The 14,565-nt window shown below is 39.2% G+C and overlaps 2 protein-coding genes across 4 annotated transcripts in view; one reads left to right on the top strand and one right to left on the bottom strand.

The window, feature by feature from the left end:
• Nucleotides 1–4,485, bottom strand: part of NUDCD1 (NudC domain containing 1) — a 92,192-nt gene extending 87,707 nt beyond the window's left edge. Inside the window, exon 1 of the mRNA XM_055546417.1 lies at nt 4,230–4,485. Coding sequence (XP_055402392.1) covers nt 4,230–4,347 — 118 coding nt within the window. The 5' untranslated portion in view covers nt 4,348–4,485. The remainder of the gene's footprint in view (nt 1–4,229) is intronic.
• On the top strand, nt 4,109–14,249 carry ENY2 (ENY2 transcription and export complex 2 subunit). 3 transcript variants are annotated; one of them, XR_008702323.1, is made up of 5 exons: nt 4,109–4,248; nt 6,159–6,235; nt 9,996–10,066; nt 11,230–11,349; nt 13,988–14,006. XR_008702323.1 is itself a non-coding variant. In XM_055546421.1 (5 exons), the coding sequence occupies exons 2-5, from the start codon at nt 6,168–6,170 to the stop codon at nt 14,062–14,064; spliced, it is 291 nt and encodes a 96-aa protein (XP_055402396.1). In that variant the 5' UTR covers nt 4,607–4,739; nt 6,159–6,167; the 3' UTR covers nt 14,065–14,249. The 3 variants fall into 3 exon arrangements, 2 of the variants coding, with proteins under 2 accessions (XP_055402396.1, XP_055402395.1); XM_055546421.1 differs by lacking the exon at nt 4,109–4,248 and adding an exon at nt 4,607–4,739 and having other exon boundaries at nt 11,275–11,349; nt 13,988–14,249; XM_055546420.1 differs by lacking the exon at nt 4,109–4,248 and adding an exon at nt 4,645–4,811 and having other exon boundaries at nt 11,275–11,349; nt 13,988–14,249.
• Nucleotides 14,250–14,565: the final 316 nt, after the last annotated feature.

The following is a 14,565-nucleotide window of genomic DNA, read 5'->3' as shown; positions in this document are numbered from 1 at the left end:
ACTAATGCTTTCAAATTATGGTGCTGGAGAAGAATCCTGTGAGTCCCTTGGACAGCAAGGAGATCGAATCAGTCAATCCTAAAGGAAATTAACCCCAAATATTCATTGGAAGGACTGATGCTGAAACTCCAATACTTTGTCCAGCAAAGGTGAAGAGCCAACTCACTGGAATAGATCCTGATGCTGGGAAAGACTGAGGGCAGGGGGACAAGTGGACAACAGAGGATGAGATGGTTAGATAGCATCACTGACTCAATGGACATGACTTTGAGCAAACTCCAGGAGATAGAGAAAGACAGGGAAGCCTGGCATGTTGTAGTCCACGGGGTTGCCAAGAGTCAGACACAACTGAGTGACTGAACAACAAAAGCTGTTTAATGTTGTGTGTGATATAAAATCATCTATTACTAATCAGTCATGCTTCAGCCCCAGAGATGAAACACTGAAGAAAAAGATGGATACAGGACTCTCAACACAGAATATAGTCTTAGCAGAGAAAACAGACACCAAATGCTGAGAAATTTGATAAAGTCTATGAAGAATCAGGTCTATGGAAAAGTAAATATTCTAATTTGTAGAGATTTTATAGTATAGGTTCTAATAGTCAAGAAAGGAATCTGACTTTCTTGTAAACCAAGATGAAAGAATGGAGTATGAATTAGCTAAGTGAATATACATTTACTGAGTGGAGAGTCTAGGGGAAAAAAAGTATAAGAGAAAGGCCCAGAAATGGAATTGCTAGGTCAAAGGGCAGTTACATTTTATACAAAAGACTTTTATTGCTTAGTTCTTTGGGATAGAAAAAGACAGAGTGACATTTACTGTTTATGCAGTGTCACAGGGGGTAGCAAAGTGGGTTTTAGAACAATTTAACAGCATATAAGACAAGAAAACAAAACTCAGTGCTCTGAGCTCTTTGAGTCCAGACACCCCACCTTCATTCTCACATCCCAAGTGCAGAGCTTCACACACCACAGGTGCCTGCCAACAGTTTGTTGAATTAATATGAACCCCCTGGGCTGGTTATAAAAGAAATCAAACCATCAGGAGGAGCAGCTCAATCATCTCACACTCTCTAGAAATGGCAGTTTTTCAAAGAATTAACCTCTTCTTCATCATCCTCAAGTAATTCTTAATGAAAGCTCCTCATGTGAACTACTGCAAAGCATCCCAACTGGTCTCCCCATCTCCACTCCCTTCATCATCCAAACTCAATCTCCCAGAACCTAGGAGTGAACTTGCTGTGGTTTAGTTGCTAAGATGTGTCCGATTCTTTTGCAACCCCATGGACTGTAGCCTGCCAGGCGCCTCTGTCCATGTGATTTCCCAGGCAAGAATACTAGAGTCGGTTATCATTTCCTCCTTCAGGGGATCTTCCTGACCCAGGGATCGAACCCATGTCTCCTGCATTGGCAGGCAGATTCTTTACCTCCGAGCCACTGGGGAAGCCCCGAGGACTGAACTATTCAATCCCCAATTTAGCGATTTCCCTTCTTTACTTAAGACCCTAATGTAAATGACATCTCATCATCTCCACCTCCAAACAATAATCTAAGACCAATACTGGTGAAATGAGGGAGAAAAAGAATATCTTAGTTTTTTCACAGTCAATGTACTCAAGAGGAATATTTATTGTGACAGTTTGCTTCCTGCTTTTTTGGTGTCAAAATATCCTTCTGATTATGAAAAGGTGGGTGAGGACATGACGGTTTTTAAGAAACAGCTCCACTAAGGAAATTAAAAAGCTGGTAAATCTATGACAGCTGAGCTGTACTTTGTAATTGCCCATGAAAAAGTCTGGGAAACACTGACTCACAGGATAAAAAAAAGCCAAAGATTAAAAAGTGCCTTCACCTATCTAAATCTTCTCACCCTCCCAGTAGATTTTTTTGCTCTTGCAAAACAGCAGTGCAGTAGTGCCCTGCACAGAGTCTAATTGTTTCCCCTTTGCTTAGGCTTTCCCAGGAATGGAATGACCTCAACAACTTCTCTCCTTCATTCAGTCAGTGTACTGAGTATCGACTATGCCAACCACTGTCTCTACAGAGGGAGCACTGAGCAAAAGAGAAACACCACAGTGAGCTCCATGGAGCTCACAGTCTAGTGGAGGAAACAGATATCAAATAAACAAAGAATTAAAAACTATAACAAGTACTGCCTTAAAGAGAATGGAATGAAGGTGCCCAAAATCGAAAGCAGGAGGACTCGTCAGGAAGGTACTATAGTTCAGGTGAGAGATATCAATGATTTGGACCAGGGTAGAGGCATGGAGAAGACAAGATTTTGAGTGGGCAGGCTTTGCTGAGAAACTGAACAGGAGATTATCTCGCGGCCCCTCACTGTGCACACTGCTGAACCACAGTAGGCAAGGCATGAGCAGGGGTGAGGGAAGAAAACTCAAGGAGTTGCAGGAACGGCAGACACGTTTACTGTCTCCTGACTGGCACAGCAGCCATAGAAACAGACACGCTATTTTCTCTTCTCATGGTTCACCTAGCGGACACAGCTATAACGCAGCCGCAAAGGCTTCTCAGGTGGTGCTTATAGAGGGCACTGAACGTGCACAGTACAATAAATGATTTCAGCTGTTACATAACTACGTATTCACCAAACGTGGGGCAAGAGCGAGAGGCCGTGGGGCGAGAGTCTGATCACTGCTAATTTGCTGATCTTGGCTAATTCTCCTTCCCTACAGAGATTAAAAAAAAAAAACAAGAAATACACCAAAGATGACTAAAGCACAAGGGACTATGTCGACCTGCATTAGCAGTCTTCCCATACATACCCACTCTGCGCTCGAATATACTACTTGCTTTGGCCAGTGGAACAACAGCAAACTTACTGCGAGCAGAGCCTGGAAAAACTCTTGCGCTGCTTGTCTCTTGGAATAAGCCTGTGGCAGCCTGCTGGATGAGACCATACGGAGGAAAGCCAAGAGGAGAGCATCTGAAACCATCTTACAGCAGCCTATAGCCAGAGAACCCCAAATGTATGAGAAAGCCGAGTCATGACTAGAACCACCTAGCTAACCTGTAGACTTATAAGCACTAATAACTGCTTACTGTTTTGAGCCACTGAGTTTTGAGGTGGTTTTTTAATGCAAGGCTAAATAACATGGAGTTATCATTTATTAATGTCAGGTGGAAGAAAGGGAATGAAAAGAAAACAGCAAGCTCATTTTCTCTTATCCTGATCAACTCCTATTCTTTACAGCGCAACTGAGATATCAACTCCCTCATCTAGAAGCTTTCCTAGATGTCTCTGGCTGGTTTGAGAAACATGGAAACACCATCACTATGTTTTGTACATATCCTGATCACTGCCTTACCACATCCTCTTGTAACTATCAGCTTACACTTTTCTTCCTAGCTAGACAATAGCAACTTTACATTACTGTATCATATTCATCTTTATTGTATCAGCATGTACATAAAACAGGCTCTCAAGAGAGGTTGCTGAGGTTCTATAATTTATACATTAAACGAATAAACCCTTGATACTATAAAACCTATTAACTCTAGATTATCGCTCAAAGTGTGATCCACTGACATGAATCAGAATCAGCAGGGTTGTGTATTAAAAATGCAATCTCTGGGCTCTTTATCGTCAACTAAAATGCCACTCGTTACATTGTAAAAACATGGATGATTATTCCCGCCACCGACAGATAAAATAAGTAGAAGTGTGGGTACTAAACCAACTCGTCTCCAATTTTTTCTCGAGATGTAGAGAAAAGTCCTACTACAGAGTCCTCAATCTGACAGCCTATAAATGCAATGGAGTTTCTCTTCTAAGAATTGGGTCTCAGCCAGAGGACAGGAGCAGAAGGTCTTCCAAAGAAGTGTGGCTTCTCAACGCACACAGGGGATGCTCCAAGAGCAAAGCCTGTCCTGAGCACTCTCTGCAGCAGGAATCAGACCAGGACCGACAGGCGGGCCGGGCCTAGGCAGTACCTCGGGCAGGCTCTTGGAGCCCGGGCAGCAGAGCCGAGGGCGGAACCCACGGTCCTGCTACGCCAAAGCCACTGGAAAGCAGCTCCCTAGGCGGTCGGGGAAGGGAGTCCTTCTCCAGAGAAAGCCATGGTAAACCCCAGCCCGACTTGACCGTGAGGAAAGTCACAGTCGCCTGGCTAGCCGAAGTCAAAAAAGAAGAAAATGAAGAATGGGTCGCGCCGAAGGAAACCGAAAGGTGAACGGAACAGAGGGCGAGAGGGTGCCGCCGCTTCCCACCTGCGTCAAGTTCCAGCTGGTAAGAGGGCAGCGGCTCTAGGGAGAGCTTGTAACTCTCGAAGCGGGGATCCAGCAGAGGTCTCTTCACCCGCAGGGAGCAATTAGCGGCCACCTCCATCGCCTTCCAGGGGCACAGCGTGAGAATTAGTAAAGCTCTCGTTGAAAGGTCCGCGCTTCCCTGGTAGCACTGTGGCTTGGAGGCGGCGTGGTTCTCATCCCAGAAAACACTGCGGCGTAGCGTGCCTTCTGGGAAATGTAGTGCCCGCGAGAAAGTTGCCTCTGTTGCATGCTGGGATATGTAGTCTTTCGTGAACTCAATGCCCGCGCGACAGCAGGATCTGGACTCTCTTACCCAGAAGGCTGAGCGACCAGGAGGCGGCCCGCGCTGGTTAAATTCTCACTTTATAGGCAGGGTAGCGAGACCCCGCCCCGGAAATGCGTGTGCTAGCTTTCTGTGTGCTTAGGTGCCCGAGCTACTGAGGGTCTAGGTCCGGGCAGCCGAAGAGTGTGGTAGGTAACGGTCGTCAGCGCAAGGGTCATTTCGTCGCTGGGAAGGGACGGCCCTCGCCCGCGGTGATGGTGGTGAGCTATGCCCGTGGTCCTCAGGGCCGGGACACGGGCCCAGCCCAGGCTCCTTTCGATGTGCTGTCTTTCGTTAGCTTCCCCGACCCGCGCTCGCGGGCCTGTAGGGCTCTCCGACAGGGCGTGCTACCGGAGTTGGCCTGAAGCCAGTCCTCGCTTTGTTTTCTGGCTCCTCCCCTCCTGCCTCTCCCGCTGTCTCCGCCCTATTCTATTTTCCGTAAGACTGTCTGAACTGGGAGGGATCCCCTAGCGCCCTTGTTTTACCAGTGAGAAAACTGAGGCCTTTTAAGAACTGACTTGTCCAAGGTCACTATCCGTAGTGTCGGACCGAAGGCAAGATCAAGTTCAGTATTCTAGGGAAGGTCCTGACTATAGATCTTAGTGTTATTTTGAAAATGTTAGCCTCCAACTGCAAAGGCAAACATATCCTAGTTCTTTCTCAACCTCTCCTTTTTCCTGTTGCATTAAAGAAAAAACACAACTCTGAAAACTCACCGCCACTCTCAGTTTTCTTAAAGGCGGCAAGTTGGGAGACAACAAAAGTTCTCAAGTTAGTGACAGATAAGTAGGGTAACGTTGGCTTATTCCAAGTTTTACAACTTAACCTTCCTCTTATTTCTACACCGTTTTGGTTGTCTGTTTTTACTGAAAATTGAGAATTTTCTAAGTTAGGAATTTATTTGAGATTTCTTTTTTCTTTATGCCAACCTGCAAGTTTTGATAAAGAACATACACACCCACACACAGCTAGTTTGGCCGTTGTAATTCTGTACATCCTAGTGAAAAGTAAAGTGCTTAAGAGCCTTACCTGGAAATTTTGTCACCAACTGTACTTAATCTTTTATTGATATTCAGGTTATATAGCTTCCCCCAAATTTTGAATGCATTTAACATTCAGTTGTTATGTGCTTGTAAAGTATTTGGGGGCTTCTGGGGTCACAGTATCTGAGTTCACTTTTCTATCTTGGTTCCTCAGTTTCCTCACCTGTAAAATATAAACTGTGTTAATACTACTTACATAAAAGAATAAGATCTGGGAATTAAATGAGATAAAAACAGATTAGCTCAGTGCCAGGCACATATGCATTTAACAAATGTACAGTAATTGTTATTATCCAAAGACTTATTAATGAAGGGTACATGGTGAGGGGGAAATTGTAAAGTTCATCATTATGACTTCTTGGGAAACAGTAAATAATGTTAGAGTAATGACATTGTCAACACATTGTTGAAATTTATCACCCCTTCAGTTGATAGAATGTTACTCTGTTGAGGTGCTAGCCTAGAGGATTTAGAAGACAATGCTTTGTAAGTGTTCTATATCTTAAAATACATGTTGATATTCAGGTTAGCAAGATGAACAAAGATGCGCAGATGAGAGCAGCGATTAACCAAAAGTTGATAGAAACTGGAGAAAGAGAACGGTAAGTAATAGATTGTATTAATAAATTACATTTAACATCTTTAAATTATAATTTTGTTATATTACAAGAATCTAGTTATCAAGTAACAATACTGATGTTAGTAGAAATAATTACAGAAAATTGAGATTATCCAAAACTTCAATTCCTAACATCAATTAAAAAAAAAAATGCTTAGGTCTGTTCAATATGGCAAGACTTGGAGGGAAGTGAATCATGTACAAAGATGAACAGGAAATGACTCTCTCTCAAAAACTGTGTAACTAAAGGAGAAGAAAAATACATACCCAAATAACTGCCGTTGGAGATAAAATGTTGCCCAGTTTTAAGAGAGTCAACATAATGGAACCAGTTTCAGTTACCAAGGTCTCATATCCTCAGAGTGCATTTGCTGTTCTTACTCTCTGAAATATTCTTTCCCCCCATCTTTAAGTAATTCAAGCTCATTATCAGGTTTTAATTTAAATATCATCTCTTACAGGAATCTGTTAATTCCCAAATACCTTGTTCTGTCATAGCATTTAATTACTTTGTATTATACTGGCCTACTTTGCTAGTTTGTATAAGTAGAATCTGAGTTTCTCCACAGCAGAAATTGTATACCCAGCATCATACCTAGCACATAATTGGCCAAGTAAACATCTGAAGAATGAACAGGTTTCCACATGCAGAGGAGAGGCTAAAGAATCAAAAAAGGCTTCCAGGAGCAGGGTGATAAATTGTATGAGAGAAACCTAAGAGGGAACTTTCAGCTTCTACCTGGAGATTAAAATGATCAGTGAAGTCTCCCAGAATGGTGGAAGTGTTACTTCACCTAGGAGAGAAGAATTAGTGGTTCCCCAGCAAAGTAAAAGAGAAAGGACAGTCTGGGCAGATGGTAACAAATATGCAAAGTCAAAGAAAGTTGTTCTAATATGATAATATTCTGGGGGAACTGTGCAATTAAAATGTGAAAGACAGTAGACAGGAGGAGAAATGTGGTTTTTTTATAATCAGAAATCTTTCCATTAAAAAGGATGAGAAACTAGCTCAACTAATGGAAATGTATAATATTGTGTTACTGAAAGTCTAGGGTTTTGAAGGTACTTCAGGCACCACTGGGTCCAGTCTTTCAAAAATTGTCAGTAAGAATATGTCTTTATTTTCCTATCTCATATCTGCTTTCCTCTGTTGGCTTTATTTTCCAGAAGGCACTACGCACAAGGTGACAGGAATTAGGAACTCAAAATTTACATCTCCAGCTAAGACTACCTTTCTCCTAGTAGTTTCAGCAATGTACTTAACTTGGTTACATCCTTGTTCAGTAATAGGCCATTCATGATCCACCTTGCCTAGCTCACATTTCCATTGCTAGAGCCCCTACCCTGATTTCTCACACTGGAGTTGTAGAGTGTATTTACTGTCAAAGAAATGGCAGAAAAATAGGTGGTAGGTTTGCAAAAACATTTGTTGACTTATCCTTGGATGGTGGGAGGCATTAAAAAATTTTAAGAGGCTGACTAGATCATGTTGCACTTTAGGAATGTTATTTTGGCAGTGTGAAGGAGATTTGAAGGACTAAAGATAGATTGTGAAGATAATATCAGGCAAAAAGTAAAATAGCAAAAAAGGAAAGAACTTACAGTTTGTTTGTTGTTTTTTTTTTAAGTAAAATCAACAACCCTTGATATGAGGAATGAGGAGGAAGAAAGCCTCTAGAACAGTGCCTTGGGAAACCAAGAGGATAGTATGGCCAGTAATGGCTGTAGGAGATTATGTATTATTGTTTTTCATTTGTCTTCATTCACATAGCTTTAAGTTACTGAGTTTCTACCATTTGCCATGTCCTGTTAAGGTCTGAAGATACAATAGTGAACAAAATGAAGTCTGTTCTTTTATACTGCTTACATTCTAATGGAAGGAGACAGAAAATACATGTGCAGTGTGTCAGATGGTGAGGAGTTCTAGAGGAAAAATAAAGCAGAGAATAATCAGGTGTGTTATAGAAAGGAAAAAAAGTAGACCTCACTGATAAAGAGATCAGAAAGATTTGAGGGAGTGGGAAGACTAAGAGCCATGGTCCTGAGACAGCTTGCCTGGCTTGTTTTTCTTTGGCCACGTTTTGCACGCCTTGTGGGACCTTAGTCCCTCATCAGGGATGGAACCCAGGGCTCTGCAGTGAAAGCACCGAGTCCTAATCACTGCACTGCCAGGACATTCCCTTGCCTGGCCTTTTGAGGAACCCATGGAAGCCACTGAGACTGAGTCAGTTGGGAAGAGAGAGAAACAGTAAAGTCAGAGACATCCCTGGGGAGGGGGCAAACCATGCAGGGTCTCTTAGGCTATAGTAAAGACTGGAAATTGCATTCTGAGTAAGCCGGGAGATCCCTGGAGGGTTTTGAGCAGGGAGAGAAGGAAGTGCAGAGAGGAAGTGGCAGGGAACAAGTCAGAGGCTTTGGCAGCACTCCAGTCAAGAGAAGATGGTGGCTTGAACTAGCTAGTAATGGCAGAGGTGGTGAAAAGCATTTGAATTTCAGGTATATGTTTAAAAATGAACCAGTAGGATGTGCTTATAGATTGGATATTAGTGTTATCAAAATTACTGAGTGAAGGAGGCTGCCAAGGTTTCTAGCCTGAGCACCAAGACGAATGGAGTTGCCTTTCTGGTAAGAACAGCTTGAGGTGGAAGAGAAGCAAGAGTTGGGTTTTGGCCCTATTAAGATTAAATGACTTAATTAAACATCAAGATGGAAATGTCACGTAGTAGATGTTAGGAGTATTGAAAAAGAAGCAGTTTGGCTTGTGACTCGACATGTTTAAGCTGAGAAATGAGATGGTTTAGGTTGAAGATTGAGGCTTTGTAACAGTAGGTTTTGCAGAAGATAAAATATTTTTTTGCACCCATGATGTCATCAGTTGTAATACATACCATTATTTTTTTAACCATTAAGAAAAGAAAATACTGCCAATTAAATTATGATAGGCAGGCCAATGACTGGATTGTTAAAATGTGGGAAAGTACAGTCTTAGAATTAATGAAATACCATAGTTAATGTAGTAACTAAAGTTTTTCCCTGGTGGTTCAGACGGTAAAGAATCTGCCTGCAATGCAGAAGATGTGGGTTCGGTCCTTGGGTTGGGAAGATACCTGGGGAAAGAAAAGGCTATCCACTCCAGTATTCTTGCCTGGAGAATTCCATGAACAGAGGAGCCTGGCAGGCTACAGTCCATGGGGTCACAGAGAGTTCGACATGACATGACTGAGCTACTAACATATAGCTAATGTATAATTTAGAAGGGTAATGAGAAAAAGGGAGGGGGAAGTCTATAAGGTTGAGATATAATGGGGCAGTAAGATAGTTAATGGTTAAGAATTTGTAGTTAAAGAATGGATTCTGGGGTTTGAAGCTTTCAAAAGTACAGCTGCTTCAAACTCAACTAATATCCTTTTGAAGTTATACAAAACCCACAATATTCCTGTTGGTGGAGGGAAGTAGAAAGTGTGTAAGAAGGGCCAAGTAGGGTTTCTTAAGAAGTATTGTGTCCCATCCACTTGACTGAATTTTATTGATGATGAAAATGAGGCTCAGCATTTAAAATGACTCACATAAGATCAAAGAACTTTTTAGTGATAGAACCAAGATTAGGCCATGGTTAAATTAAAAGTTTTGTAACCAGAAGGCAGGGGATTTTTCATTGAACAGTGAAGCTTTGCTTCAAACATTCCTGTCTAAGATACTGTACACTGTTGTAGTTTAATTTGGAAACACTTCTTTTTCAACAGCCTCAAAGAGTTGCTGAGAGCTAAATTAATTGAATGTGGCTGGAAGGATCAGTTGAAGGCACACTGTAAAGGTAATCAGTTTCATTTAGAAGATAAGCTAATTCCATTGCTCTCAACTGTGTGGGTCTGAAATTCACTAGAAAACATTATAATCAGTATTTTAAGATATATTGTGTGCTCAAGCATAGTTGTACACAAATAGAAAATTGAATCATGTGGTATAGACTACTTGCACTGAGTGATCATATGTAGATCTGTCCCTTAAATTTTAGAAATGTTTCTTTGTGTTTCTCTTAAAACAATTGAGGCAAGATTTCCTCTGGCATGAAATATCCCACCTTTCTCAGTGTGCCTACTGGAAGTGAAACATTAGTGATTCCTAGTCAGTTTTTCTTAATAACATGTTGAGCATGTTATGGCTGGCAGACTTATAGAAATTTTATCTCCTGTCTTTAACAGTGTTATTTTTGAAAAAAATCATCTATAAAAGCTCTTAGAAAATTACTTATATTTTTTAAATTATAAAATGGAAGCTTGTTAAATTACTGGGTATTGATGATGATGCCATTAGCTAGATTCCACAAGTCACTAAGGTGAGCCTCCTTCCTTTCTGGCTCAGCTTTTGGCATGATGGAATTCTGGATATTTATAATGAATTCTCATTGTAATGGTTTCTACAAATGATAATGATAGTAGAGACTTTATATCATTAATCCAAAGAAGGCAATGTGCCAAATTAACAAAAGCATAGACTTCAAGGTCAAATAGACCTTCGGTGTAAGACTGGAGCTGGATTTCAAGTCATGTTTGAATGAGTTATTTAATTTTTAAGCATCACTTGCCTCACTTTCAAAGTGGGGAAAATGCCCAGGCCATTAGATAATCGTGAATATTAAATATTGCAAAGCACCCAGCACATAATAGGGGTCCAGTAAGTATTAACTCCTTTCCTCCTCCTCTTCCTCTTGGTCCAACATAGAGAAGAGAACAAATGAGTTGTTCCATATTTTAATTTTGGGCAATTTGAATTTATAATTCAAATTCATTCTACTTGTTACAACTATTTGTCTTATGTTTTGAATCTAGTGAATACATGCTGTTTTTAAGGTTGAACTAAATCTTCATTAGAAAGAAAAAAAGAAGTGTCCTCTTTTTTTTTTTTTTTTTTTTAAAGACCATTCTGGACTCTAAAAACATGATCTTAACCCTTCCTCTATGAAAATCTTTCTTACAGATAATGATTTTAAATGATATGATTTGTTTTTTGCTTTTGCATAAGAGGTAATTAAAGAAAAGGGACTAGAACACGTTACTGTTGATGACTTGGTGGCTGAAATCACACCAAAAGGCAGAGGTAAGGAATACAAATTGTGTGAAACGAAGTGTGGGCTAAGACATGATTTGTTTTCTCTCTTGCTGGTTCAGGTTTTCTTTTTTTTTTTTTTAACAGGGAAAAGCACTCTTTCTAAAATTATGTGGGTATACTTGCATCTTCTCTTTGGGAAGAGTTATAGTTGCCTCGCCAACTTTCTTGCAGTTTTGAGTAACAAACGAGGTGTAAAATGTTTTGTACTCTTAAAACAATATACACATGTAAGTTGATATGGTTGTTAAAACAGATAATTTCTTAAATTTGGGATTTTTTATAGAGGCAAATATTACCGGAAGCTAGGATTTGTAAAGTTTAGCTTTATGTGTAATAATTCAGTGTTTTACACCAGCCCCTGAGTCATTGCTCGCTTTCCTTATTAAAAATAAACAAAGTTGTCTCCTTGGATGTCTAATTAAGAATCTGGTAGCTCCGTAACTTCATGATTGGGTAATTCATGTTTAAGACACACTTCAGCTGCCTTCTAAATTTCTCCCTTTAATGCCTTGTTAAGAGAAATCAAAAGAAACAGGAAATAATGTTAAGTCTATATGTAATAATTAGGTGTAACTAGATTATTTTCATTTATTTTGAGGAAGGCGGTAGGGGGTGGTTGTAGTTATAAGTGGAAGCGGGTAAATTAGATAACCCATTAGTTGTTTCCTCACACAGAAAAAGTAAAAAGAATTAAAGTGTGAAAAGTAAATCACTTTAAAATTATTACAAGAGAATACTAGGCCCCTGAATTACTACCACCTGGAAAGAGCTACAGTATCCCACGGTCCTTTTCAGCCATCTTTTAAAACATAACTTTGTCGGTCAATCATATTTCGGGGTGGGGCAATATTTTTTGCCCTCCCCATGGATTTATATTTTTAAATAAATTTCTGTATTTTGATTCTACTTTTTTTCTGTAATTTTTGCTTAATCTGTTAACATTTAAGAAGTAAATCTGTTAACAGGGTAGAAATTATCTCTGCATTTCCAATCATGAAGTTACAGAGTTACCAGATTCTTAATTAGACATCCAAGAAGACAACTTGGTTTATTTTTAATAAGGAAAGCAAATAATGACTCGGGGGCTGGTGTAAAACACTGAATTATTACACATAAGGCTAATGTGTTGGATATTTCAATCCCTTATAGCTCCCCTGCTAGAGAATTAGCAAAAAAGAAAAGTAAAAATAAATCTTTTCTTTTCATTGTTAAAGTATTTTTTAAATTAACATATGGTAAAATTGACCCTTTTTTAGTGTCAGTTCTGTGAACTTTGTACACATGTATAGATTCGTTGTAAAAGACTCCCTCAAGCTATTCCTTTATAGTCACACCTCATCTGTAACCCCAAGGCAGCTGATCTGTTCTCAGTCATCATAATTTTGAGTTAAAAGTGTATTTAATATACATATTGATCACATTTCCAGTGGACTTAATTTTGTAGTCCTTATTTCTCGGCAGGTTTATACTAAATTTATAAAGAGGAGTATCTGTCTTATTTGATTTCTGTCATTTGTGGAATTTTTTGTAGAAATATTGAACTATATCTGAAGATTTCATTTCCTCTGGATTCAAGCAAATAACATTAGAGGTTAAAGTTAATTCCTTCTTGTCCTTATTTATTAGCAGCCAAAAGGGAGGGAAATAGTGTAGATTTGATAACTGACGTTTAATATTAAGTTTCAAGGATCAGGGCTCCCCCCACCTTTTTTTTTCATCTGTGCTTTGCAGCTTCTGGGATCTCAGTTCCCCAGCAAGGGAATGGACCTGGGCCAAATGGCAGTGAAGCCTGCAATCCTAACCACTAGGCCACCAGGGAACTCCCATTTCCTCATTTTTGTTTTAATATTCAGAGTAGATAATATAGTCAGTCACATGATTCAAGATTTGAAACATGAACATATGACAGAAACAACTATTGTTGAAGCTCTTGCATCTTTGTTGATTCAAGAGAATATATGCATTTATTTCAATACAGGATCACCAAATTATCTCCCCAAATATGCTATATCAATTTATTCTCCCACCAACCAAAGTAACAGGGCCAGTTTTCCCTCAGCCTTGCCAATACATATATTAGTGACCTTTGGATTTTAGCCAATCTGCTTGGTAAAACATGCTATCTGAATGGTAGTTTTAATTTTCATTTCTGTTGTGAGGTTAAATTCTTTTGACATTCAAGAACTGTGTGCTTCTCCTTTCATCATTTTTCTGTGAGCCTGCTGATCTTTTTCCTATCAAGTTGAAGAAATTGTATAGTAGAGAGATTGCCCTGTTTTTGTAAGAGTACATTCTCTGTTTTTTTTGTTTGATTTTAACCAGGCTTATTAAGTTGCATTTGAATCAGATTTAGCAATCTTTTACAGCCTCTCTTTCAGAAAGGCCTTTTCTATTCCTAGTGTAAAGAATTTTTACATGTGCATTATATTTTTAGGTATTGGATAGTTCTTTCAAACAATAAATTTCAAATATACTTTATTTTCTCAGATGTCTTTTTTTTTTTTATTGAAGCGTGAGGGTTACTTATGAAATTTCACTTGGTAATCCTGAATAAAATACCAGATCTCAAATTGATAAATATTAATTGGAATCATCTTACTCTTATGTTTTTATTTTTATATTTCAGCCCTGGTACCCGACAGTGTAAAGAAGGAACTCCTACAAAGAATAAGAACATTCCTTGCTCAGCATGCCAGCCTTTAAGATTGAATTAGATTGTGTTGTTTTGTGGTTTTATTTCTAAAGTAAAACTTGCCATAAATTAGGAATCAATTTCCCAAAATAAAATCCTTTTTTGTATGATGGTATACAGTTTTCAGTAATGATGTATACATTGTATTGATTTTTTTCCCTAAATGTGTTATTTTAATAAATATCTCATGAATGAGTTTGAAGTTTCCTTGGATTTTGGAATAAATGGGACTTTATTAATAATTCATCAGATTTGTTGAGAGAAAAGTCAGCAATTAATATAGTTTAAGTGTTAAGTATGTAAATGTTAAGTAAGCACATCTCTGTACTAACAATTTAGGAGAAGTAAGGAGCCTCTTCTGATTGTTTGGATGTAGTATATGCCTCTTTTGAATCCCTATATTTTATAATATATGTCCCATCTTGTACTATGGATACCTTATTTCTTATTTGTTATAAACGCTGAGGGTTAGGACTGGGTCTTACTCATCTTTATGTGCCTTCCTTATTTCT

Source organism: Bubalus kerabau, chromosome 14 (genome assembly GCF_029407905.1).
Source record: "Bubalus kerabau isolate K-KA32 ecotype Philippines breed swamp buffalo chromosome 14, PCC_UOA_SB_1v2, whole genome shotgun sequence".
NCBI classification, from domain to species: Eukaryota; Metazoa; Chordata; class Mammalia; order Artiodactyla; family Bovidae; genus Bubalus; species Bubalus kerabau.
The sequence above is the reverse complement of the archived record's forward strand: the minus strand, read 5'-3'. Positions and strand labels throughout refer to the sequence as shown.